This window comes from Gracilinanus agilis, chromosome 2 (genome assembly GCF_016433145.1).
Source record: "Gracilinanus agilis isolate LMUSP501 chromosome 2, AgileGrace, whole genome shotgun sequence".
Lineage (NCBI taxonomy): Eukaryota > Metazoa > Chordata > Mammalia > Didelphimorphia > Didelphidae > Gracilinanus > Gracilinanus agilis.
The window spans coordinates 320827814-320854111 of record NC_058131.1 but is presented as its reverse complement, the minus strand read 5'-3'; the positions used below and the strand labels follow the sequence as shown (position 1 = coordinate 320854111).

At 32.9% G+C, this 26298-nt stretch overlaps 1 protein-coding gene across 4 annotated transcripts in view; it reads right to left on the bottom strand.

The window, feature by feature from the left end:
* The window catches only part of RC3H2 (ring finger and CCCH-type domains 2), a 53819-nt gene that overhangs the window by 4958 nt on the left and 22563 nt on the right, over positions 1 to 26298 (bottom strand). For 2 of the 4 annotated variants that reach the window (XM_044661486.1, XM_044661487.1), the window contains exons 8-14: positions 25889 to 26001; positions 7922 to 8230; positions 4014 to 4228; positions 3072 to 3508; positions 1761 to 1931; positions 502 to 657; positions 145 to 358 (exon numbers count right to left, since the gene is read on the bottom strand). In XM_044661486.1, the coding sequence (XP_044517421.1) occupies positions 145 to 358; positions 502 to 657; positions 1761 to 1931; positions 3072 to 3508; positions 4014 to 4228; positions 7922 to 8230; positions 25889 to 26001 (1615 nt within the window). Of the gene's footprint in view, positions 1 to 144; positions 359 to 501; positions 658 to 1760; positions 1932 to 3071; positions 3509 to 4013; positions 4229 to 7921; positions 8231 to 19823; positions 19875 to 25888; positions 26002 to 26298 lie in introns of all 4 variants that reach the window. The other 2 variants (XM_044661485.1, XM_044661488.1) reach the window with 2 other exon arrangements.

The following is a 26298-nucleotide window of genomic DNA, read 5'->3' as shown; positions in this document are numbered from 1 at the left end:
GGGGTAGGTGCCGGGGGGGGGGGTTGAAGGGGAAAGGGGAGCATGAATCATGTAACCATGTTAAAAATGAATATTAATAAATGTTAAAAAAAAAAAAAACTAAACTATAATACACAAAGTGAAATTAGTAGTAATATACAGTACCTGATACACTGATGGGTTTAGTAGCACTTCCTTGGGAAGCAGTGGCCTGAATAGGATCTGTGGTATGGTAGCCTGTCCGGGAAGATCTAGAAATTGCACCCCATTTTGAGATAATGGGTCCATCACTAAAAGGAATTATAGGATCTTCTTCTTTTGCCCTTCTCTGAGTTTCAAATAAATGTACTCTTCTCTTAACATCTCCACTGTCCAGATCCTGAATTTAAAAAAATAAATAAAATGAATAAATGATCTTTTTTCAAGAAGTGGTACAAGTATTTCCCTTTAAAAGATCTGAAAATGAAAACTTTTGCTCATTCATAAATGTGAGTCAGCATGCACTATTCCCAAAAATCATACCATTAACACAGCATTTGAATTAGCAATGACATCCTTGGGCTCTGAATCAATGGCATTTATACAAGAGCCTATGGTGCCACAGGACCAGGGTGAATAATGTGAAAGATGATCCTCCTCAAATTTTGTACCACGTACATCACTTACATTCTCGGAGAACTAGTGAGAAAAAACAAAATACAGTCAACTCTTAAAAGTTATATTCACTAATTTGTAACTAGTATGAAGTAATTATGGTCATGAGGGTTTTAGTTACTGAAAAACTGGGTTTGTTTTCCTATGATTAACATGAGAAATAGCAATAAATATGGCTTCAATAATTTTAAGTCACTTTGATTAAAAAAATAAACTTTAATTTATCTTTGTCTCCAATTTATCTTTCCTTTAGCATTCTTCCTGAGCACATAATGCAAATCTAATACTATCCAAGTAAGCCAACCAAAAAAATTTCCTCGTTATCTAAACACTCTAGGTAATATGAGATATGAATATATATGACATGTTCCCTGTCATCAACAAGTTTATATTATGCTTAGGACAGAAAGGCTATACACATGAATCAGTAAGAGAGTAAGTAACTGACAAACTGTTAGCATTAATAATAGAACCAAAAGAATTAAGAGAAGGAAAGAGATGAAGGTAGGCAGAAGCAGCTAGGGAAGGCTCCCAAAGAGCTGGGATTTGACTTTGAAAGATGAGTAAAATTTAGAAAGTTGTAGGAGGAAGGACGACATTTCACTCTGGGGGAGGGGGAAGGAGAATCAGGACTAGCACTGAGCAGAAAGAAAAACAGGTAGTGCTTTAAAAAAATGTAAACTTTTATATCAATGAAAATTTATGGAACATCTCTTATCATTCTGTTAAGATGATATTCTATAACACTTAGGAAAACAATTGTTTTGATACGATTTTTGACACTCCGTTATAAAGACATGTTAAACAAATAGCTTGCTCTAAAAAAATGGGTATAGGAATACTAAAATAAATTTAAGGCATCCTGAACTGAAAGGGTATGCCAGTACTAAGCAAAATGGCAACATCCCCCAAACCTAAATAACATGTTACACTAGTTATTTCTACATTTCTTCCTGATGAGATCTACACTGCTAGAAAGGGACATTTTTTTAACCATGTAATAATTTAAAACAAAATCATTTAGGAATTTTCCACCCTGCTAATTCTAGTTTCAATAAGCACTTCTCCTTTAAGCAAATGATTGTTTAGCCTGACCCTGACAGGCATGAAGTGAAGTAACTTCCTACCTCGGTTCGAAAGTCTACACTGAACAGAGGAGAAGGCGGTGTCGGTGACTGTGTTGCCACAGGAAGAGTTGAAGAAACAAGGGGTGCTTTCTGGGTATGATATTGCGCCCACTGTTCTGGTTTTCGTCTTAACTGATCCTCATAACTGGTCTTCAAATGACCACAAGATTCCTAGGGGGAAAGAACCAAACATTCTTAGTTATCTAAAAAGCAGAGTGAAATATGAAATACCTAAGATAATAAAAGAAATACCAAGATAATAAAAGTAGTTCACTATGACAATAGTTTTTTAAAGAGAGGGAAGGGTGAGAGATCACAGAATTTTCCATGTGCATATATCCTTACATATGTGTATGAATATATGTGTGTGTATATATATTTAAACTCAAACATTTAGAGAAATGAGAGCAGTAACAAGTCAAGTTGAGGAAAAGAGTAGGATAGGGAAGAATGATGAAAAAGGATAACCAATAAACTGAACATGTATTCATTCACTGAAAGAACATTTATTAAACATCTCCGACATACAATGTTAGAGATGAGAATACTCAAAGATAAAACATGGCCCTTGTACTCAAATAGCTTTCTTATAGAAGGGTGGTAAGAAATATACCCAGATACAAATCAGAATACAATGCATAGAAAGTGTATAAAAGATCAGATGATGAAATCATTTTCAAAATGAAGAGGTAATTAAGGAAGGCTTTGAGAAGGGGGCATGCCATGAAAGACTGATACATTATCAACAGAGATGGGGAATGGACTAAAAGAGAAAAAGACATCTTGGTAGTGAGAAACATGTGCACAAAAAAGGAGACTTGGGAGGAGGTTCAAAGTAGTGAGTAGTCCAGTTTGCCTGAAACAAAGATACACAAAAGGAAGTAGTGTAAAATTCAGTTCAAAGATAGATATCAACAGATAATGAGAAGCAGATTACTTAGAATTGGGTAGACTACCAAGACAAAAATTATTTTTGCATTAGGTAAAACTATTCTGGCAATGTACACAGAATAGTGACCAGAGGGTATTACAATATTCCAGGTGAGCTAGCTTTGTATTTGTATTAGGTGGTATTAAACAGAAATAGTAAGAAAAAGGTGAGAGACATAGCATAAGAGAATGTAAACACTCAATGTTCTATTATGGGAACAAGTACTAGTCAAATAAGATAATAGAGAAAATAAATAAAATTCTCTGTTTGAAATTTGTTGTTCTTCTCTACCCCTCTCTACCCTTCTCACACTCTCTCACTCAACACCCTACCCCAACCCCCACCTCCAGCCCCCAGGCTATATCTCCTTTATTACCTACCCTTGGTAAAGGTACAGTTGTCCTTGGCTCACTAGGTGGCTGACAAGCCATTGGATAATACCCATCTAGGGAACTACTATATCTTTCTCGCAAAGACGTCTGATAGACAGACGAATGCATCACATCCATTGGAGGTAAAGAATTGCTCCTAATAATGTCATCCCGTTGGTACATTGGTGGGCGCCAGATGCGCCGACTATCATACACAGGAGCATACATTCCGGAAGGTACTGGGGGAACTGGTCCATACGGCTGCGGAGGAGGAGGCTGGTAAGGAGAAGAATTCACTCGATCTCGAGGGGGAAATGTGCTGTAATGATCAGCATATGGCACGGAAGCAGGTGGGAGGGAAGATTCTGGAACATTATTGGACCTCACAAAACGAGGAACACAGGGAGCCACACCAGCTGGTACCGTTGGAGGTGGTGGGTAGTATCCTTGAAAATTGGAAAGAGGTATATTTTAATGTGGTGTCATTACTCTCCAGGATTTCAATGGTTTAAAAAGGCTTAAGCAACAATGAATTGCAAGTAAAGAAAGTTTGCTTTTAATCAAAATATCAATATCTTAATTATTCAGCTTCATAAGAAAACTATATATTCAATTATACTACTGTAAGGAAGTCATTGACAACTTATGTTTTTGGAAACTTTTTAAAAATTGGCCAGATATATTTATCAAATTTTAGCTCCTCTCCTCAGACATGCCATTTTAATTCTAGGGAATTGCCATTAATTTTGTTATCTTATCTGACCCAGAACACCTAGTTAATTGGTTGGTTAGGTGATCATCCAGATGTTTGGTTCACAGGAATTATCTTCATTAAAAACTTGTTTGTTTTTTTTAAAGCAAGCTAAACAGAAAGAAACATTTTCCTTTTAATTTATAAGTTCAATATAAACACAAATTTAAGAGTAGTTATATATAAAACAAGTTACTTACCTGTCTGTGGGTACTGTGGAACTTCAAAGGATATCTGAGTCCTTGGATCTGGAAAATACTGAATGCTTTCAGAGGGCTGAGGATAGACAGGTACTCTAGTTACAAATGAGCTGGATTTCGGAGGCACAGAATTCAGCTCTGTTCCAACAGTAGGGGGTCCAGCTGAGGTAGCTGCTACATTACTTACAGGAGTCTTGGGTGGAGAACCAATTTTACTGGTGGGGGAAAAAAAGGTAAATCAACCCATGTCCACAGCTATTTAGCTATTCTGAAAAGAGATATTCCTCTAGACCCCAAATTTGGTAATGAAACCACTCTCTGAAAATACAATAGACATTTCTGAATTGGCAAATTAGACAACATACTTTTATACCAATGTATAGGCTCACAGTGACAAACTTCCAGTGAACAATGGGATATCCTATGAATGCATTCTCAAGCACTCAAGTCATCTTTTCTACACATAAGTTCCTCCATTGTGGAGAAAAACCTCACAAGACACCTAATTCAATAGATTCCTTCCTGAAACAGCTCCATCTATTAATAATTATGAGCGGAGTACAGTGCTAATTAAGTGAGGGTTACTATGTATATAGAGTTACTATAACTCCATCTAAATTAAATGACCTTTATATAGGTTAAACACTTAAGGTTAAGAACAGGGTAGGTGACAAGAAACTCTTTTGAAGGCAGAAAATAAATGTAGCTATCAACTTAATCATATATCTCATTGCTTCTCTAGGTCAAACTTTGACATGATCTTGAGAATGTTTGTTAAGAGATGTGTTATAAGAGTCATCCTACAAATTAATGACAGAGGAATACAATATCCCTTATACCAGATGGATTACAGGGTTCTGTATCCAATATTGCAGTATAGTGGAAAAGAAGGATGGATCTGAAGTCAGAAAACCTAAGTTCAAATTCAGCCTCAGAACTCTTTAGGAGAGTAAGGTAAGTGACTTAAACCTCTGTCTACCTCTCAGTTACGTGGAAATATTAATAGCACCTACCTCCCAGGGTTGTTTGTAAAGATCAAATGAGATATTTGTAAAATACTTAGCACACAACAGGCACTTAAAATGTATGTTCCTTTCCCTTCTCTTCAAAAGTTTTTGAAGTTAGAGTAGGCTTTCATAGCTTAAGTGTATAACACAGAGTATGGACTTCACTTACGTCACAGCAGACTGGTCTAATTTGCCTCTATCAGCAGCTGGGTGCTGTAGAAATTAACTCTTAAGTATGGGATGGTACTAGGAGATACAAACTTATGTTTTGTAGACTGTAGTTTACAGATATTTTAGAAGTATTTTTATTTCTTGGAAGCAAATAAAAGCTGGGAGGAAACCAAACAAGCATTTTTTATACAGGGCCTGCTGTTTATTTTACCAAAACCTTAGATATCAATAATTAAATACAAAAACTCTCTTAATTGCTCTTCAGCTTGATCTTTTCAAAGCAACTATTAATTGGATAAACATCTAACAAACAATACAAGGGGAGGTAATTTTTAAAGGAACCAAAATAAAAAAGATATTTATAGGCTACTATTATTTCCATTTTGTACATGAAAAAGTTGTGGCAGAAAGAAGGCTTACCTAAGATTACCCAACTAGTTGTTTAAATCAAAGAACACATTTTCCATTCTGCATTATGGCACCTCCCACAAAGGCCCCATTACATCTTTGATACTATTATAATTAGATTAAGTCTACCCTGCCCATCTTTAGATTTAACCACCAAAGGTGATAACATCTCCACTTAACTCACAAGTTGGGAGGTCTGTGACCCTGCAACTAAACTTCTATAGTCTTTACTAGTTTGTAACCAGGCAACTTAGACATTTTGTCTTCTATTATTTGTTTTTGTTGTGCTTCACATAAGTAGATGGTAGAGTGGCTAGAGCACCGAGCCAGAAGTTAGGAAGAACTGAATTCAAATATTGCCTCAGAAACTTACTATATAAGCCTAGAGCAAATCACTTTATTTGCCTCAGTTTCCTCAATTGCAAAAAATTGGGATCATAACAGCATCATCCATCACAGAGTTGGAAAGGATAGATAATATTTGGAAAGTACTTAGCACAGTTCCTAAAACAAAGTAGGTACTCAATAAATGCTTGGTCCCTTCCCTGACTAGAAGCTACTTACACCTGTATGTACAACATACCAAACAGGCATAAGTAGTAGATGTGAAATATTTGATCACTGCCTGATGTTATCATATATATGTACATCTGTATGTATGTACAAAATACCAAACAGGCATAAGTAGTAGATATGAAATATTTGATAATTGACTGATGTTATCATATATACCTTCTCCTATCAAACGTTTATTAAAATATTTTGGGTTTTTCACATTTCATATGTGAACAAAATTATATACCAACACACTAAGTAATTCCCTGCATTTGAAGAATACTTTGTATTTCACATATTTTGTCTCACTTTTAGCATCATGATTTCATTTAAGATAAGCTGGAAAGCTTTTATAGTACTTTAAAGTTTATAGAATACTTCTTATCCAATTTTATAAATAACCATTTTTCAATAATGAAACTGAGGCACAAAAAGAGGCTTTGACGAAAGTTTACACAGCAAACCTTGATAAGAGCTGAAATTGGTACACAGGATTCCAAGTCTAATATTTTCTTCTTTAAATCACACTATACACCACATATGATACTAATTTTTCAAGACCTGGTTATTTAGAAAGTCTGCTTCTTGTAAAATTTTTCTTCTGCTTTAAATAGCATCTATCCTATCACAAGCATTCAAATATAATTTGATAGCATTAATGATAATTACACAAAAAAATTATAAAATACAAGAAGTCATACAGAATGAGAACCAATCAGAAAACTTGGATTCAAAATAAATTCCACCAATGAATGTGAGACATGGGAAAAAGCAGCAGATTCAGATTTCAAAGATGTGTGTTTCTATTCTAATTCTCTTTCTTCCTACCATTTATGAAGTTAAAGAAATAGCAATTTCTTTATGACTTAGTTTCCTTCAACAAAATGGAACTAGACTATATAATCTATAAGGTCCCTTCTAGCTATGAATTCTATGAACATATTAATGTCTCTGGCCTTTTACAAACCATTTTCCCTGCAACAACTAAGTTTTTTCATCTAAAAAATTAGATAAGACTTACCCCCTTCCCCTCCTCCCCCCACCCCAAGCTCATAGTTATATCTTACTTTATGAAACTAGTATTACTTTTAAGCATATGGACAATGCTAAATACACAGGAACTCAAAAATTAACTGATTAATTTTTCTATAAATTGGAATGTTACTAAGAAAAGCAAAGTGGTACAATGTATAGATAGATAGTTGGCTTCAGAGACAAGAACTAGGGTTTGAGTATTACCTATGATATGTACTAGCTGTGTGAACAAACAACTCAGTGAATTTTTCAGTTCCTCAGGCAACTCTTTGAGAGTATAATATATAAATTAGCCTTCCAAATATATGGATGGAAGTAACACACTTAAATTATCAAAAGAGTATTACTACAATAAAACTGAACTTAAGTTTTAGTTCAGGTCCATGATTCCAAAGGAAAATACTTTAAAAATGTTTTAACTGCTTTCTCCAAAATGTAACAATTACTAACATTTCCATAATATTGTAAAGTATACAAAGTATTCTCCTCAAAATCACCCCATTTGCCAAATAGTGTAAGAATACATGCCTTCATGTTATAGAAGAGGAGACTAAGGCTCAGAGAGGTTAAAAGGCTACCAAATTTTGGAACTGCAATTCAAATCTAAAACTCTAGACACCAAGTCTAGCTTTCTTCTTACAATACTAGGATGATTCTTGAAAATAACCAAAAGATTCAGAAAGGACGTTTAAAGAATCAAAAGGAATTATTTTAACTTAATATGATACTTACTTTTCAGTTACAGATTCTGCAGATGCCCCAGAGATATTCTGACCACTGGATCCAACCTTCCCTACTTTCTTCACATTCTCCAGAGCTCTTAATGTGGTGTCAGCACCACGTGGAATTAACTGGGAAACACTGTTTTCTGCATTTGAAATCCCATTGGTACTTGGAACAAGTTTCCCAGTTGTTTCAGTACTTCCTATGACAGAAATGACATTTCCAGCTGTGGTTGTGACTGTGTTGTTTACACCAACTTTATTTAGGAGAGGAAATGTTCGGACAGTTGCCGTGATCTTTTTATTCCTTAAACGATACCTATTAAAAAAAAATATAACACAATGTAAACTACTACTACCATCTCAAAAACTGTCAAAATCACTAATATTTAGAAAAATACAAATTAAAACAAATATGAGCTATTGTGGTATTAGTAAATATGGTTAAAGATGGAAAATTTCATTGTTGAAGGGGTTGAACTGGTAATGAAGCTGCGAACTGGTCCAACTATTTAAAAAACATATAACGCAAGAAAAATTACTAAACTGCTCATAATGAATTATAATGCAGAGGTCTCATTATGAGGTTTCTACCCTAAGGTAGTTAATACAAAAATAAAGAATATATATATACACATGAAAATATTCACAGTAGCACCATTTCTAATTTTAAAAAGCTGAAAATAAAATCTGTGCCCAGGGATTGGGGAAAATCTGAACAAAATATGGTACGTAAATGTAATTAAATATTGTTCCACAAGGAGCAATGAATATGAAGAATTAAATAAAACATGGTAAGGTTTATATGATATGATAAAATAAAGATAACAGTGTTAAAAGAACAATATACAAAATGATTACAACAATATAAACCAAAACTAAAGGGCAACAAAATGCTGGTCAAATACAAGGCAATGAGGGTAATTTTATATTCCTCTTTGCTATCATATTAGCCTGCTAGTTATTACCCATGACATTCCATCTCTTCTCACTTTTATCCCATTAGTACCCTATGTCTGGATTGTATTTCCTCCTTACTTTTGCCTTTTAGAATATCTAAATTCCCTCAAAGCACATCTCAGGTGCTACCTACTACCTGATGCCTTCACGGATCCACCATCCTCCATCTTGCCAATGTTTTCATCTTCTAAAATGTAATTTGTAGGTAGCCCAATGATAAAGCATGAGGCCTGCAGTTGAGAGGACATGAGTTCAAATCAGGCCTCAGACACTTCCTAACTCTGTAATCCTGGGCAAGTTACTTAAACCTCATTTGCCTAGCCCTTGCCCCTCTGTCTTAAGAGCTCTTACAAGGACAGAAATTAAGGGTTTTAAAAAAGATGTATGCTGTGTGAATGGAAGGCAGTCTGAGAGGGAAGACAATGGAGGGTAATGTGAAGGGGAAGGAGTAGAAAAGCAAGTTAGAATTTGAGCTCCGCTGAGGCTTGAAGGATATCAGGGAAGTTTGGAGATGGAGACTGGAGTTCAGATAAAAGGCACAGAATCAGGAGGTAGAATGCCAAGGTAAAGGAAGAGCCAAAAGGTTGGTGTGGTTGGATATATAGAGAGAAGTATATAAAGACTAGAAAAGTGAGTAGATCTATCAGGTTATAAAGGGCTTTAGAAGCATAACACAATTTCATATTTGATCTTGGAGGTAACAGGAGGCAATGGAATTGGAGGAAGGGGGCAGGTAATATGGTCAGAACTACACTTCAGGAAACACTTTGGTAGCTAAGTGGAGGATAAACTAAAGCGAGGAGACTTAAGGCAAGGAAATAAACCAGAAGGCTACTGCCAGCAGTAAGGTGATATGGACTGTTCCAGGGAATTAGTGGAGAAAAGGACATATATATATAAAAGATGTTATAAAGGCAAAACTCTAAGACTAAGCAACAAATCTGACATATGGGCTGTTTGAGGGGACAAGGATAATATGGAATTGGCAAGTGGAGGATGTTTTAGTGCCCATGAAAATAATAAGAGATTTCAGAAGAGGGGAGAATCTGGCTGATTAAGATAATAAGCTTAATAAATGTTTACCATTTATTAAGTGTTTGCCAACACTTTTATCTAAAATTACATTTAAAAATACTTCTAATTACACTCATAATGTACACCTTAATATATATAGTGACCTACTGTAAAAAGCAGAAAATAGTATGCTGTAGATTTATCTCAGACTTTTTTCATAAGGGAAATTTGTTATTTATTAAATGTATCAGAAACAATAAGTGTAACTCTTGTCAATATTTCCTGTAGAATTTTTTTTAATAATGTGAACATTTACATTTTTTTTTAACCCTTGAAGATTTGGCATATACCGAGAAAGCTTAAGCATTTTTTATTCAAATAAATTTTTCATGAAAATTAATCAAATATTTTAACACTGACAAATTTCATGAAAATTTATTGAACAAAAAAATTCTTTTCGCTAAATAAAAAACTTTTAATGATCAAAATCCAGTTAATTATTTCTGTAGTGATGGTGGCACAGTGGCAGAAAGGGGGCAGAAGGAGCTAAGAAGAACTAAATTATCTCAATCGCAATATGCATGATATAAGAAAATTGCATTTAAATGGACAAATAATGCCTCTCCTCTGAGAGGCAAAAAAGGAATTAAGAGCATCAGGTTTATTATGGGTCCAAAGATAATAAAAAGCATCATTTCATTTTGCAAAAGTCACTGTTTTGGTTTTGCCTAACTATAATTTTCTTTGTCACAAGAGAAAATTCACAACATAGGATGAAAGCAACAAATTGGAAATAACTGTAATGTTAAAATAAAAGGGATCAATAAATTTCAAATGCTTAGTCTCACTGCATATTGCACTGCTGTAGATGAATAACTTCAGGAAGATCACTGTAAAGATAATTAATTACATCTTATGTGTCCACATTTGTGGATGAAGATAAAGGAGGGTGAAAAACTATGAAGAATTCACCTTGACATTCCAAATTATATCAACATAGATTTTAACACTCTACAGCTTTAATGCACAATGGAGGATGGCAAAAAGAATGATGAAAAACATGGGAGAAATGGCTAATAGAATAAAGAGAAGTCTCACATGTAGATACCATGAATTCTTTCTCAAAGAAAAAAAGGAGGATTTTGGACATGATGATCATCAAATTACTTTCACAAAATATGGAAGTGATATTTTAATATCAGAAATAACTGGTAACCACTGAGGGACTTATTTCTGAATCAGTTATCTATGTATTGTCATGCCACAGCTAACTATAAAAAACGATTAATGGATAAAAGATACATTGTTTAGACGATCACTGTTTCATAAAAAAGTTTAACCATTTGTCACCAAGGAAGAAAAGCAAGAGCCACTTGCTTCATCCAGAAAACACTTAAATCTTTTTGACAAATGGAAAAACAACATACAAGCACAGGATTAGACTATAAACTTAAGATTTTGCACAATAGAAGGGGAGCTAAGTAGCACAGCAGACAGAGTACCAGTACTGGAACCAGGAAGACTTCTCTTCCTGAGTTCAAATCTGACTCAACACACTTCTTAACTGTGTAACCCTGGGCAAGTCGTTTAATCCTGTTTGCCTCAGGTTCCTCATCTATAAAATGAGTTGGAGAAGGAAATGGCAAACCACTCTAGTCAATTTGCAAAGGAAACCCCAGAGGTGGTCACAAAGAGTCAAATATGACTGAAATCATCAAGCAACAACAACCACACAGTAGAAATGGAAAAGGCTAATGAGCAGTATTAGTAAGTATTGGAATGAAAACAAGTTTATATTTTATGTAATGGGAAACCCCAATAGGCCAGATCATGCAGAACTCATTAAAAGAAGAAACGTATAAGACACCAATGTGATAATAGAAAAGATCTGTGAAGATTTCTGTGTCAAACTTATGGGTCCAAAACCAATACTAAGAGAGTAATCATAAGGGTACTCTAATGATAGTCTCTGATACATAATGCATGACAAAAGTAGAAATAGCACTATAGAAAACAAAGGATGTGATTAAAAAATGGGACTTCTTTGCATACTGATCAAAATAGCCTTAAAAAAATGAGATAAATATTTTCAGATAGAGAAAAGGTGTGAATTTGATTCGTGTGACTATGTTATAAGAGGCTTATTTTGTTTGGAGGTCTAGTGAGAGGAAGAGAGTTAAGAAGATATGGAGAGGTAGTTATAGTAAAACTTTAAAAAGGAAAAGAATGTCAATGAATCATTATTTAAAAAGCTGAATGAAGTTCAGAAAAGGACATAAGCAGGAGTGTTGAAACAAAAAAATTTGAAACATTAGAACAAAAATGCAAAAAAAAAAAAACCCAAAACCCTCCAATCTCTGCTATTAGAAAACACCTACCAATTTCTATAATCCATTAAATTTAGGGCTTCATATGCAGTACTTTTCTTTGTATAGAGAAAAGTTTAAGTTGTAAAATTCATTTGTAAAGTTCACATAACTAAAAAAATAATTTTTTGTAGAAAACTAAGAAAATATGCATCAACTATGTAGTAATTAAAGTTGAATACACAAGACATATACAAAAAGAATCTAATGAAATAACAGCAGAAGACTAAAACATTACAGTTCTACTCAGTCTATATCCAGAATTATACTACACTACTTGCCAGGCACCACCAAAGGAAGCAACTTTAAAGGCTAGTGTTTTAAGGTCTGGGCTATATGTGGAAGAGGACATCTCTGCCCAATTCCCCCACAAAAGTGACTCACTGTATGCTCCAACACCCTACATGAAGCAGAATACAATGATTCTACACATCTAAACTAAAGAAAAGTATTGCAACTTAAGAGGGAATTTGGGGGAGATGGCAGCACAGTTATTAGCAAAAGAGAAGCCCTGGGTAATTCTGTGCCTGAAGGAAAGGGAACTACAGTTCTGAGAAAACTAAACTGGGATGATTCCAATAAGGGCCATGAATAGGCCCACACATATTCCAATGAAGAGAATGCTGAAGATGTCTAGCAATAGAAGTCTGTTCACCCAGTAAAGAGGAAGGAACCAAACAATGGGGAGAGAAGTTATAAAGCAAACTATAGGGGAAAAAAAGACTAAAATTTTAAGAGAGCAAAGCAATGTAGAAAATTTATCTTCAAAAAAGGTAAACCAAGAGTGAGACTCAAAGGCAAAGAAAAAAATAATGATTTTAGAATCAATATGAAGCTGAAAAATTAATTTGTAAATACCAAAAAAAAAGAAATAGTAAATTGAGTGCAATTATCAAGAAAAAAATTTTATGCTTAAAAATATTACTTAAAATAAAAAAATAAAACAGGATCAAGGCAGGGAAATATTCTCCTTTCTGTTTCTCATACACAGTATTTTTATATTTCACCTTCATGTCTCCTCACTGTTCATTCCACCTGGCTAGAATGCATTCTCTCCTAACTTTAGCCTCATAGATCTTTACCTTCTGAATATGACTCAAGCATCACCTTCTACATAAAGTTTCCTCATTCAACGCTTGGGGCCCTCAATTCTGGACAAACCTAGATTTAACTATTTCATTTATTTTTATCCTTTTACATTTCCTACACACATATTTTTGTAATTCTGATACCTCTCCCATTAGATTAGAGGTTCCACAGAGTAAGAAATTTCATTCTTTGAGTTTATGACTCACATCTGGAAGAGTAGGCACTTAGTAAAGTCTTGTTAATTAAATGAAAAATTAGGAAAAGGGAAAAAACTGAATATACCACAAACCTAAAGCTATGTTCCCTTATAAATCAATCAATAACTTTTCTAGAAGTGTTAATGGTAGGAAGTTGCTCAAAAGGGAAGTTAAGCCACAAAGACAGTGATGAATTGGGGTTGTTCCCTCATCAGGCCCAGGGAATAATGGAAAATTGATAGTTATTTCTTTAGCCTCTCCCTGGAAAAAGGGCAACAAAGTTTCAGTCAAAAAAAGGCTACCCCAGAACTACCTCAGGAATAAGGAAACAAAGTATCAAATGAAACGAAGATTAAAGAAAATTAAAGGGAAACATGAGAATCCTCTATTGCATGAGGAATGTACCAGGAAACGGTGCCAAAGCCTCAGACATCCTATAGATAATGGCACCAGGAGAAGGGAAGAGATCAGCACAAGCTCCTGGGCAAGGTTAAAATGAGAGATGGGACTTTTTCACTGGGGCCCAACTCCACATACTTCTTAATTCTATGCCAAGAGTACAGAAGGAGGCAGGCTAGGGAAGGATACAGGGTCTGGCCTAGGTAGCTTCTCAAAATTATTGTAGGGAAGACACCTTCTATACACAGACACTTGATTAATAACTTCAGAAGAAAATAGGCTTTTGGAATATAGTAGGGTTTGTGGAGGTGACACACAGATCTAGTCCAATAATATCTTAACTTCTGAGCCTCTGTCAAAAACAGGACCTGAGCCTACTCATTCTATCTTAGATGGCAAGGAAAGGCAGAGGGGGCCCATCTTTGCACAAAATCTCCAATCCAGAAACTATGAATTAAGATGTAAATAATGAAGGAAAATTAATACAATGAAAAAGTACTATAGGTTAAGATAATCTGAAGAAGAAAATTGTTCTAAAATAATTATATTAAGTATTCCATCAAAAGCAGTTTGGTCAGAAAGAATTCAAAAATTGATGGAAGATATGATATAAAAGCTAAAATAAGGGAGAAAAAATGAAACAGTAGAGGAAATAAATGGCTTATAAAAGAAGGAAGAAAACCTTAATCAAGGTCTGGGTCTCCAGAAAAACAGAATGTTGAAGAACTTAAGTAATTCAATGATACCAGAACAAATATATTCATTTATTAAAATTAAAAGATGAAAAAATAGAAGGCCACATTAAATATTAATTATTAAAAACATGTGAACATGGAAAAGAATGAGGAGAGATTATTTAAGAATCATCAGACTTCCTGAAACTATGACCGAACAAAAAATTTGGGTGTCAAATTTTAAAAAATCAAAAAAGAAAACTCACCGAGACTATAAGAACTAGAGGCCAAAATTGAAATATAAAGAATCTACCTCCTGGAACAAACTGAAAACTGAATACATGCAGAATTGTTAGTCACAATGAAGAGCTTGTAAGTCAAAGAAATAATACTTTGAGTAGCCAGGAAGAAAAAAGATAAAATATCAAGGAAACTACTGAAGATCATAAAGATAATATGGCAAATGTTACAAAGAAAAGAAAACCTTGGACTAGGAAACATCAAAAAGCAGGAAAAAGAAATGTTTTATAATCATGCATAGTTATTCTATTCTGAATAGGATATTCAGAAATGAAAAACTTATAATGTTACAGTGGAAAAAAATTTATACCTTTAAGCATTTTTATTGAGAAAAAAAGAACTTGGTTGAATGTCTGAAACAACCCTAAGGAGTCAAGCACATTAAGACAGATATATGTGAGCAATTTGAAGGAAATAAATAAATAAATAAACAAGTCCTAATGGGAAGAAGAGACCATTGTCCCTTTATAATCCTATTATCTTAAGGGGATCAAAGAGAGAACATAGAAAGGAAGTGTGATTTTGTTTAGTTTTAAGTGAGAAAAAAGGAAGCAAAAATGAAAATATTAATTAAGAAATGAAGGAGAGAACTTACTGTTTTGTTTTTTAAACCCTTACCTTCCACCTTAGAATCAATACTGTGTATTGGTTCTAAGGCAGAAGAATGGTAAGGGCCAGGCAATGGGTATTAAGTGACTTGCCACGGTTCACACAGCTAGGAAATTTCTGAGACAAGATATGAACCCAGGACCTCCTGTCTCTGGGCCTGACTCTCAATCCACTGAGCCACCCAGCTGTCCCTGAACTTACTGTATATCATAACTGAAATATACTAGAAAACTAGCTTGCAAACATGGAGGCGAAATTGGAGAGAGTATCTCATGAGCCTTACTCTTATCTGAACAAGAGAGTAGATATGCACTGAAGTTAATGGTAGAAGAAAGGTCAAGATACATGGATAGACACAATGTTCAGAAACAAATAAAGGAAAAGGATGATAACAAGATAAAATGTATAATTTTGATTATGTAAAAGTTTTTGCAAAAAATCAAAACAGAAAAAATTAGGAGAACCTATCTTGGGAAAAAAGCTTTATAAGTTTCACTATTAACACTCATTTCCAAGATATACAGAAAACTATTTCAAATTTACAATAATTGCTTTCATTATCTAACCAACAAATAATAAAAGGATATGAAGTCAAATTTCAAGAAAAAAAAGAAATTCAAGATATCCAAATGAAGAAATACTCCAAATTGCTAATAGAAAATGAAAGCTAAAATATCTCTTGGTTTCACCTCTTACTAATTGTATCGACCAAGTACATTTAAAAAAAAAAAAAAGGAGTGCTAAAAAATCCTAGAGATGTGGAAAAACAAAAAGATTAATGAATTGTTTGTTAGTGGAACCACAAACTAGTCCAGTCATTCTGGAACTATGTCAAAAAAAAAAAAATCCTTAAACTTTATATATCCTTTGATACAGCTCTACCACTATATTATGTCTGTCTATATCTCAAAGAGATCAAATAACAAGGAAAAAGACCTATATTTACAAAATTTATAGCAAAGAACAGAAAATTATGAGGGTAAGGAAATAGCTGAACAAAATATGGTATACAAAAATGTAACATAATGGCATAGTGACACAAGAAATGATGAGAGGGATTGCTTCAGAGAACCCTGGGAAAACATTAAGATATGATATACAGTAATAATAATCAGGATAATAACTAATACAATAATAAAATATTGCAAAGGCAAAGAAGTTTGAAGAACTCTGATCAACACAATGACCAACCACTATCCAGAGAACTCATGATGAAACATGCCTACCACCCACCTCCTCATTATGGAGAGGTGATAGAATCATTGAACAGAAATTTTCTTTTTAGACATTAGCAGTAGGGACATTTATTTTGCGTGTGTGTGTGTGTGTGTGTGTGTGTGTGTGTGTGTGTTAAACTGACAACTGTTTTTCTTTCTTTCTTTTTTTTTTCCGAAAAGGTCAAGAGAAATTGAAGAGAAAGCTTTTTGCTCAATGAAAAAATAAAATTTCATTTAAAAAGAAAGGATCACACAATGAAGCCTTTGTTAAGAATAAAGTTTCCACAGGCATGAAAATGTTTATAGCAGCATTTTTGGTGCTAGCAAAGAATTATAAACAAAGTAGATGCCCATTGATTGGAGAATGGCTAAACAAAGTGTGGTACATGAATGTAATAGAATAAATTGTGCTATAGGAAACAATGTATGAAGTGAATATAGAAAAAAATAGAAACATGTATATGAAGTGATGTTAACTAAAACAAGCACAGCCAAGAAAATATACAAAATAATTATAATGTAAATGGAAAGAGAACATACCAAAAACTCAAAAGAAAACATAACAAAATTATAGTGAACAATCAGGATTTGAATGAAGAGGTATGAGAGAACACTCTTGACCCACCCTTTCATAGAGGCAGGAGGTCCACAAGTGCTGATATGTTTTTGGTCTTTTATAATTCATAGATCAGTTGTGCTAATTATCTATTTCCTTTTTAAAAAATATTTATGTGGGAAGGCTCTCTGGGAGGAGAGATACTTGGGATAATTATGATGATGTAAGAACAGAATATTCAATAAAACTTATTTTTAATAACAGTTTAAATATTTAAAAAATAAAAATAAAAAACTCATTTTAAAATATTTTAAGAGGGTGGGATAGGAAAGGGAAAAGGGGGAGTTTTAAGATATGGTAGTGTGATTGAGGAAATATTCAAACAAAACCAAAAAATGTATATTAAAATTACTCAGGCTCAAATTTATCTTGTATGTGTGTATCAGTGTGTTATATAAAAAATTAGAATACAAAAAAGTTCAGAGATATATTTTATTACTATGTGAAGTCTAAAATACATTTTTTTAATTTTTTTTTAAAGTTTCATAGAGTTCTTTTTTCTTCTTTGTATACTGAAATGGTTATGTTTAAGTTAGTGATAAAAGAGAAACTTTAGAATAAAATAAATGGAAAAGAGAGACTGAAATAGGGATTAGAAAATGGGTCTAACCTCAGAAGGGGAAATTCATGGTTGTAGCTTTAGACAGATCTATAATGAAAGATAAAGGTGAGGAAAGGTATCTGTAGTAGGAGACAACATTATAATAGAACACTTTAATGGACTTTTATCAGGAGAAAATGGGACCAATAACAGATCACTTTTGCTGAGTAAGAACAGTTATCACTACCCAGAGAAAACCAGCCCCCAAAATAATATGTGTCTGTAAGTGTGTGCTGGTATGGGAGAAGGAGGACTGAAGTATGGGGCAGTATAAAAAGATCAAGATATGGGATCATTTGTTCATAGGAAAACAGAAGAAACATGGTAAGGGGAAGAGTTAGAGTCATAGCCACCAAATGATACTACTTCATGAACTGATATTTGTAAAATAAAGCATAAGCATATAAAAAACCACAACAGAAACAAAAATGAAATAAACATAAGAAATATATGAAGGTTAGGATGGAATAAGATCTAAAAATATGAATGTCAAAATAGGAAAAAAGATGAAGAATAAAATCTGTTATTCTGGAAGTACTACACAGGAGAAAAGAAATCAGAATAGCCTCAAAGGGGATATAATAAGGAAAAAAGACATAGTAAATGTTTTTCTTTCTTTCATTTTTTTTTTTCCGAAAAGGTCAAGACTCTCCTGGAAAATGTCACCAAAAAATGCTATTTAAAAAGGCAAGGGCACTGGGAAAAAAGCAAGATTTTGAATTACATACTTATCTGAGCTGGAACAGGTAAGGAGGAAGGAAAAAAAGAAAGCTAAGAAGGAAGGACAGGGGGAAGGAAAGAAAATTAAGAATTTTATTAAAGGAACTTGAGACAGGGAAGATATCTAGGAACAGCAGAGAGGGCTTATGGGAACAGACTACCATCAAAGCAAGAGAAGCAAAACTAATCCCAGGGACAAAGTGCTAACTTAAAGAAAAATTAAAAGTATAAATTAAATACAAAAAAAAAATAAACTGAGGAAGACAAAAAACTAGGCAACAGAATCTAAAATGTAAGTGGATGGCAGAATGGATAAGAAAACAACTGTTTTCTGCAAATACTTATAGGAATTGTAATTATACCATAAGGGAAAGCATAAATGTTAAGACTAGCTAAAACAAGGAAATTAGATTAAATATAATTAATCATTATTAAGAGTAAACATATTGACTAAACTACACTGCATTTAAATTCATAAATGCTTAAAAAAAGATAGGTTTTAACATATTATAGGAAGTTACAATATTCCTTTCTCTAAGTTGAATAAAATTGTTATAAAGCTAAATGGAAGAAAAATATAGAACTGAACAGACTTTAGAAATTATAGTCAAAAGATCTGAGTTTAAATTTCTTTTTAAATTCAATCATCAAAAAAAAAATCACAAACATCTCAAAATATGTTGACTACAGAAGGCTGTACAAGAAACTCAACAATTACTACATCTTGATTTTGTAATGCTTAAGGTTATACAGGTATTAGCAAACTGCTTTATTTTTTTTTTAAATCATTTTTGTGCCTCCTCCCTTCCCTCTATAGAACTTTTTAAATGCTTTATCAATTCTATCACTATCTGAATGGAAAAAATAAGGAACATACATATTTTGTAGCATCACATGATAACTTTTACAAAAACAGACTTTGTTGGGTCACAAATAATAATACACAAATGTAAAATGGCAAAAATATAATAACATACTTTACAGATCATAACCCAATAAAATATCCATTGATACAAGAAATATAAGCAAAATATACAAACCAAAATGAAGACTTAATAATGGCATCCTGAATAATGACTGGATCAAAGAACAAATCATAGAAACAATTAACAACTATGTGAAAGAGAACAATAATGATGAGACAACATACCAAAATTTTGGGGGTGCAGCTAAAGCAGTCCTCAGAGGAAAAATTATATCTCTGAAAACATACATTAACAAAATAGAAAAAGAGAGGATTAATAAACTGAGTATTCAATTTAATAAACTAGAGAACCAACAAATTAACAAATAAAATAAGCACAAAAGAAGAAATCTTGAAAATTAGAGATAAAAAACAAAGACGACAGAAATGATAAACAAAATTAAAAGCTGATACTCTGAAGAGACAAACTAAATTGATAAACATTTAACCAATGTTAAAAAGAAAATAAAATTGTTAAAATTTTTAAATGAGCAAAGTGAATTCAAAAGAAAGAAATTAATATAATTACTTGAAACTACTATTCACAATTATATACTAGCAAAACCTAAGTTTTTTTAAATGGATGATTATCTACAAAAATATGAAATACCCAAATTAACAAAACATGAAAGAGAATTTCTAAACATAAGAACTTCAAAAAGCAAAATAGAACAAGGCAATATAGAACTACAAAAGAAAAAAACTGATAGGTGGATTTACAAGTGAATTTTATCATTAATTTTTACAACTTAAATCTATGTTATATGTTATTCTCAATAATTAGGAAAGCACCTTATAAAACTCCTTTCTGACAGATATAGTTCTATGATTAAATCTGGGTGGAATAAAGCAGAGAAGGAGAACTATAATAAACCAATTATTATTAATGCATATTGGTGCAAATTTTTTTTTATTTTAGAGAAGTTACTATAGTAATAATTCCAAAAATAGTATGATCAAATTAGATTGGTATGCAAGAATGGTTTATATTAGGAAAACAATCACCATAATTCTAATAAAAATAACAAAAACACATTCTGTCAGATGTAGAAAAAAGTACTTTGACAAACTACAACACTAATATATGCTGAAAACTCTAAAAAGTGTAGTACTAAAAGGGCCATTTTGGAATGTAATAAAAAAATATAACTAAAAAAAAAGCTAGCATTACTTGAAATAAATTCTTCAAATTTCTGTATCTATAAAGCAAAGATGCCCTCTCTTCTTTCTCTTATATAACAGTTCTAGAAATGACAGCAAAATGAGTAAGACAAAAGAAAGGAATTAAAGGCATAAACATCAAATAGAAACCAAATTGTGTTAATAGACAACACAATTGTTTACTAAGAAAAATTCAGAAACAGCAAAGAAACTGACACAAAGAGCCCAAGTGGCAGTACATAAAATAAACCTACAAAAATTGTCAGCATTTATATATAGCAAAAAGAAAAAAAACAGAAGTATTAATCAATTGACAAGCATTTATTAAGCACCTATCATATTGCAAAAACCAAGTGCTATGTTCTAGGGATAAAAGACAAAAATGAAACAGTCTCTGTCCTAAAATATCAAAAAATGCACAAAATATCTGAGAGCCAATTTACCAAGTGACACTCAAGATTTATGTAGAAAACCTTTTTTTATTTACAGTTATGACTTACTAATTATGGCCATATTTATATAGTTGAGCTATACCAATGAAAATAATAAGAAAAACCATGAAACAATGAAACTCAGTAGCCTAGTGTTTGATAAACTCAAGAGTATGGATTACTGGGGAAATAACTCCCTATTCAACAAGAACTGTTGGGAGAACTGAAAAGTTCTTTGGTGAAAAACAGGGTTAGACACAGCACTTTTACACCACATACAAAATGCCAAATGGAGAAGACATTTAAATATAAAGAGTCACATTGTTTTTTAATTTAAGAGGAAAAAGGATGTGTAGGTACCTTTCACAAATGAAGAAGTCCTAACCAAATTAAACCAGACAAGAAAAACACCACAAGATAAAAATAAAAATAACTCCAGTAAAATAAAATCAAAAACTTTTTATAAAAACAGAAATCAATGTAATCAGGAAAAATTGTTCTTTGGGGAGAAAAAGCTTTGCATCCAATAGCCAAAAAAACAGCTAAAACTCAAGATATAACGATACTAATACAAACATACTGGACCAAGAGCTATTTCCTAATAGGAAAAAGAAATTAACAATTAACAATGTAAGAATTGAAGACTATCAATCAATAACCATATGAAAGAGGGTTCCAAAAAACTAATAATAAAAAGAAATGAAAATTAAAACTAAAGCTTTACCTCAATTCCAAAGTGGCAAAAATGGCAAAAGATAGAAATAATAATAAAGAGACTAGAGAAGGAAGGCATGCTTATATACCAGTAGCTGGTCAAACCATTAGAGGAAATAATCTAGATTTTTTTTTTAAACTATCTAAAACAATCTATGCTCTGATCCAGGGAATCACAGTATGGGGCAGACACATATCCTAAGTAAATCAAAGACAGAAAAGAAGTTCCCATAAAACCCAAAATATACATGATAGTCAAAAATTGTAAACAAAATACTCAACAATGGGGAAATGGGTAAACAAATTTGGGTATATAATGTCATGGAATTAGCACATAAGAAACAACAAATAAGAGAAATTCGAAGAAACAGGCAAGATGAAGTGATGCAAAGAAAACACAATCAAGAAAATAATATGTATAACATAAGTGCTTGTAAAAATACATTAAAATGTTAAAATAAATTTTAAAAGGGGAAGGGGAGTATGGTAAATGATTATCAAAGTGTAAGTGCAATAAATAACAATAATAAAAAGAACCGAATGTAATGTAACTAATGCATGCGAAGCTAGGCCTAGAGAAGAAATGAAAAAAAAAACCACTTTATTTCTTTTGTTAAATAGCTGTGAAATGTTTCGATTGCTGTCACATGCAGTTGATTTGTTTGTTGTTTTGCTAAAATGTTGAGCTTTAGGAAAGGAGCTCTAGGTAGTAGAAGTTTAAAGAGATATATTGTGAAATTAATGATATAAAAGTGAAAAGCATCAATAAAAGCTTTTAAGAAAACCAAAAAGCAATAAATAAAAATGTAGAGTTGGAACAAAATCAAGTAAAGGCAGAGAAGACTTTTGCTGGTGGGGGAAAAAAAATCATATTTTGGGGTTGTTGTTTTTTTAAGTAAATGAGAAAATTTCAGTACTGACACATATGCCTACTTTCCCATCTCTATAAATTTTTTAAGAATAATTTACACACACATATGAAGGCATCCTTGAAGTTATGAGAAGGAAACAGGTAGCCTTTAGTGACTGAAGGGTATAAAAAATATAAGATCTCATTGCCCTTACTGTCTGACTATAAAAAGATTATTGTATTCTATGTAGAAAATATCTTAAAAACTCTCCAACAAAATTTCTTCTAAGAATATCAAAATTATACAAGATGTCTTGAAGACTAAATGGAAATAATTTTATTTAATGATTATTAATATCGACAGAGGGATAACTAACTTGCCAAAATCGTATGACACTGTCATGAAAGATGTGCAACAAAATTCAAATGGAAAAGCAATTCCCTATAGAATTTATGATGAAATCCTCCAGATGGCCCTGTTTACAGATAATATTATAGTAATTGCATCAATCCTGGAGATATTGCATAACTTTCTAAAATGAGATTTTTGATCTCTCTGAATAGTTTGGTGTAATGCTCTTCATAAAGGAAAAAAGGGATAAAGAATGCCCATTGTCTAAATGAATATATAAAACTAGACAGAAAAACCACAGATTTTGGCAAAATATAATACAATGGCTTAGATATAATGGCAACAAAATGTGCCCAAAATTGAAAAAGAAAGTAGGCTGAAATACCTTCAGAAAGTTGTTGTGTGATTTTCCTAGAAAAAAAGGCAATATTTTTCTGATGTTATATGTCTATTAAGCTATAGAAAACCAGTTCCTGAAGAATTAAAGTTGTCATTCAAAGAGCAATGGAGAGTTGTACCAGGGTCTCATGTGTTCCTATAGGTTCAACTTCCACTTTTATGCCCTCTGACTATATATTCAGTCCCAGACTCTTCCTTGATCTCCAAGTTGCACATCAACATGAAATACTTATTTTGTCTCTAACTGGACATCCCATAAACATATCAAACTCAACAAGTCTAAAACATAACTTGCCATCTTTTCCTAAAACTCTCAATCTTCTAATGTCATAAGATCTATTGAGGAATCCTCAACTCTTCACTTTCATCTCCTATTTATATCCAATTTAATCTACCTACAACAATTCTTGATTCCATTCCTTCGTCTAGATTCTCATGATGACCACCATAATTTAAAAATTCTTCACTTATTTCCAAAACTATTATATAGCTTCCTAACTCTTCTCCAATCCATCTTCCATACATCTGTCAAATTAGTATTCCTAAAATCCAAATCTAATTATATCACTACCCTGCTCAAAAAGCTTCAGTGACTGAGATATAATAAAAACTTAACACTTAAAACTCTACAAAATCTGACTCTAGCTTATCTTTACAGATTTATTTCATGTACTTTCCCCTCACATACTGTGAAAGCACAAAAGCATCTGTCCCCATCTCACTAACTCATGCAGCTACCACTTCAGGGTCCTCATCACCTCTCATTAGGACTAATCTTAAGAGCCTTCTAACTGGCATCCCTGCTCCAAGCTGTCCTCATTCTAATTCATCCTCTCATAGCTGCCAAAGTTATTTTTCTTAAGTTCAAGTCTTTCCATAAAACTCCTCTACTCCAATGACTCCATAACTCATGAGATCAAATATAAATTCTTCTTTCAGACATGAAAATCCTTTACAACTCTAGACAAGGGATTTCAAATTCAAATAGGAAATGATTCTTCCTCAAAATACCTAGCAAGCCACAAGTTAAAATTACTTATGTTGGGGGCAGCTGGGTAGCTCAGTGGATTGAGAGCCAGGCCTAGAGACGGAAGGTCCTAGGTTCAAATCTGGCCTCACACACTTCCCAGCTGTGTGACCCTGGGCAAGTCACTTGACCCCCATTGCCCACCCTTACCATTCTTCCACCTAGGAGCCAATACACAGAAGTTATGGGTTAAAAAAAAAAGGAAAAAAAGAAGAGAAAAGAAAAAAATTACTTATGTTGTATCGTTACCTTTATTTATTTTGTTTAACATTTCCTAATTACATTTTAATCTGGCTCCCCCTATACTGTGTGGCTACCTGAAGTCATAATACCTCTGGTCTAGCCAAACTGACTTTGTTGTTTTACTTATAGAATACTCCATATCTCCTTTTTGTTTTGTTCTAGAATGCCTTTCCTTCTCACTACAATCCCATAGAATAATTTCTTTCCATACTCAGCTCAAGCTCTAATTCCTACATAAAGCCTTTCCTAACTACACACTGTACTTATTTTCATTTATCCTGTTTCATTTTTTGTCTTTGTATTCCCAACACCTCTGATAGTTCTTGGCACACAGTGCATATTTAATAAATGGTTGTTTATTGAAATAATTGAAGAACTCAGGAGTAAAGTATGTGGAGCCAAGACAAAATAAAAGGAAGTCATCTTATTAACAGGACAGTAATTCTGAATATTTGCATTTATGTACTGGCATGCTACTTATGCTATTTCAGAGTTTTTATGGTTATAGAACATATTGAGCAGCATATTGGGGATAGTGCAGTAGTATTAGGGGCAGAGCAAATAGGACTAAAAGGACTTCTTCCAGGGCTTCCATTGTAAGATAAAAACTGGATAAGGGCCCTTAAACAATTCAAGTATATCTTCCAGCCCATGCTACTTATATAATAGTGAAGTTTGGATTGACAACAATTTTCCATTAAAACATCTCTGGAAGATCATCTGCCAGGTCATATGTTATTTAAGTTGGTGGAAGGAGCCCTCAAACCAACAAAAAAATCACAGTTTCTTTATGTATTTCCTTAAATGAAAAGCTTGCCCATATTTAATTTAATGGGAATGCTGGTCCTCAATCAACTATGGAACCAAGGTAGAGACAGCAAAAATATATTTTTGACATTCTTTTAATTCTTTGGCAAATGGCAAACAGAAATGTATCCATTTGAAGCCCTTAGAAAGTGAGACTATCTGCACTCTCTAAATTTATTACAAAAATCAATAAATGTATCATTACATTTCTATAATTTTAAGAAGTCAGTACATTGAACCACCATAAGGCAAAATCCTTATACTTACTTTTCAAGCTCTTCCTGAGAATGAGCAAATGTACAATTTGTTCCTCTTGGACACCCTCCCTGCTGTCGCAGATCTCGGCACATACTAGTTTTATATTTGCTATTTGGCTGAGGCTAAAAAAGAAAAACAAAAGATGATTGCATTTAAGATGGCAATACAGTTTAAATTTATAGAAAAGGAAAGACTAGTTACTATTCATCCTTACATATTATGCTCTTTCAAATAAAACTCTTACTATGTCTTCTCATTAGATAAGTAGATCGTTCAGTTTGCCTATTGTCATTTGATGACTACAAGAGAAATTCCACATTGTGCCATACAGCACACATTACAATCTTTTGCAGGTTAACAGAAATTGGCTCAAATGACTTAACGATAATTCTCACAAATGTTACAGAGGATCACTTCCT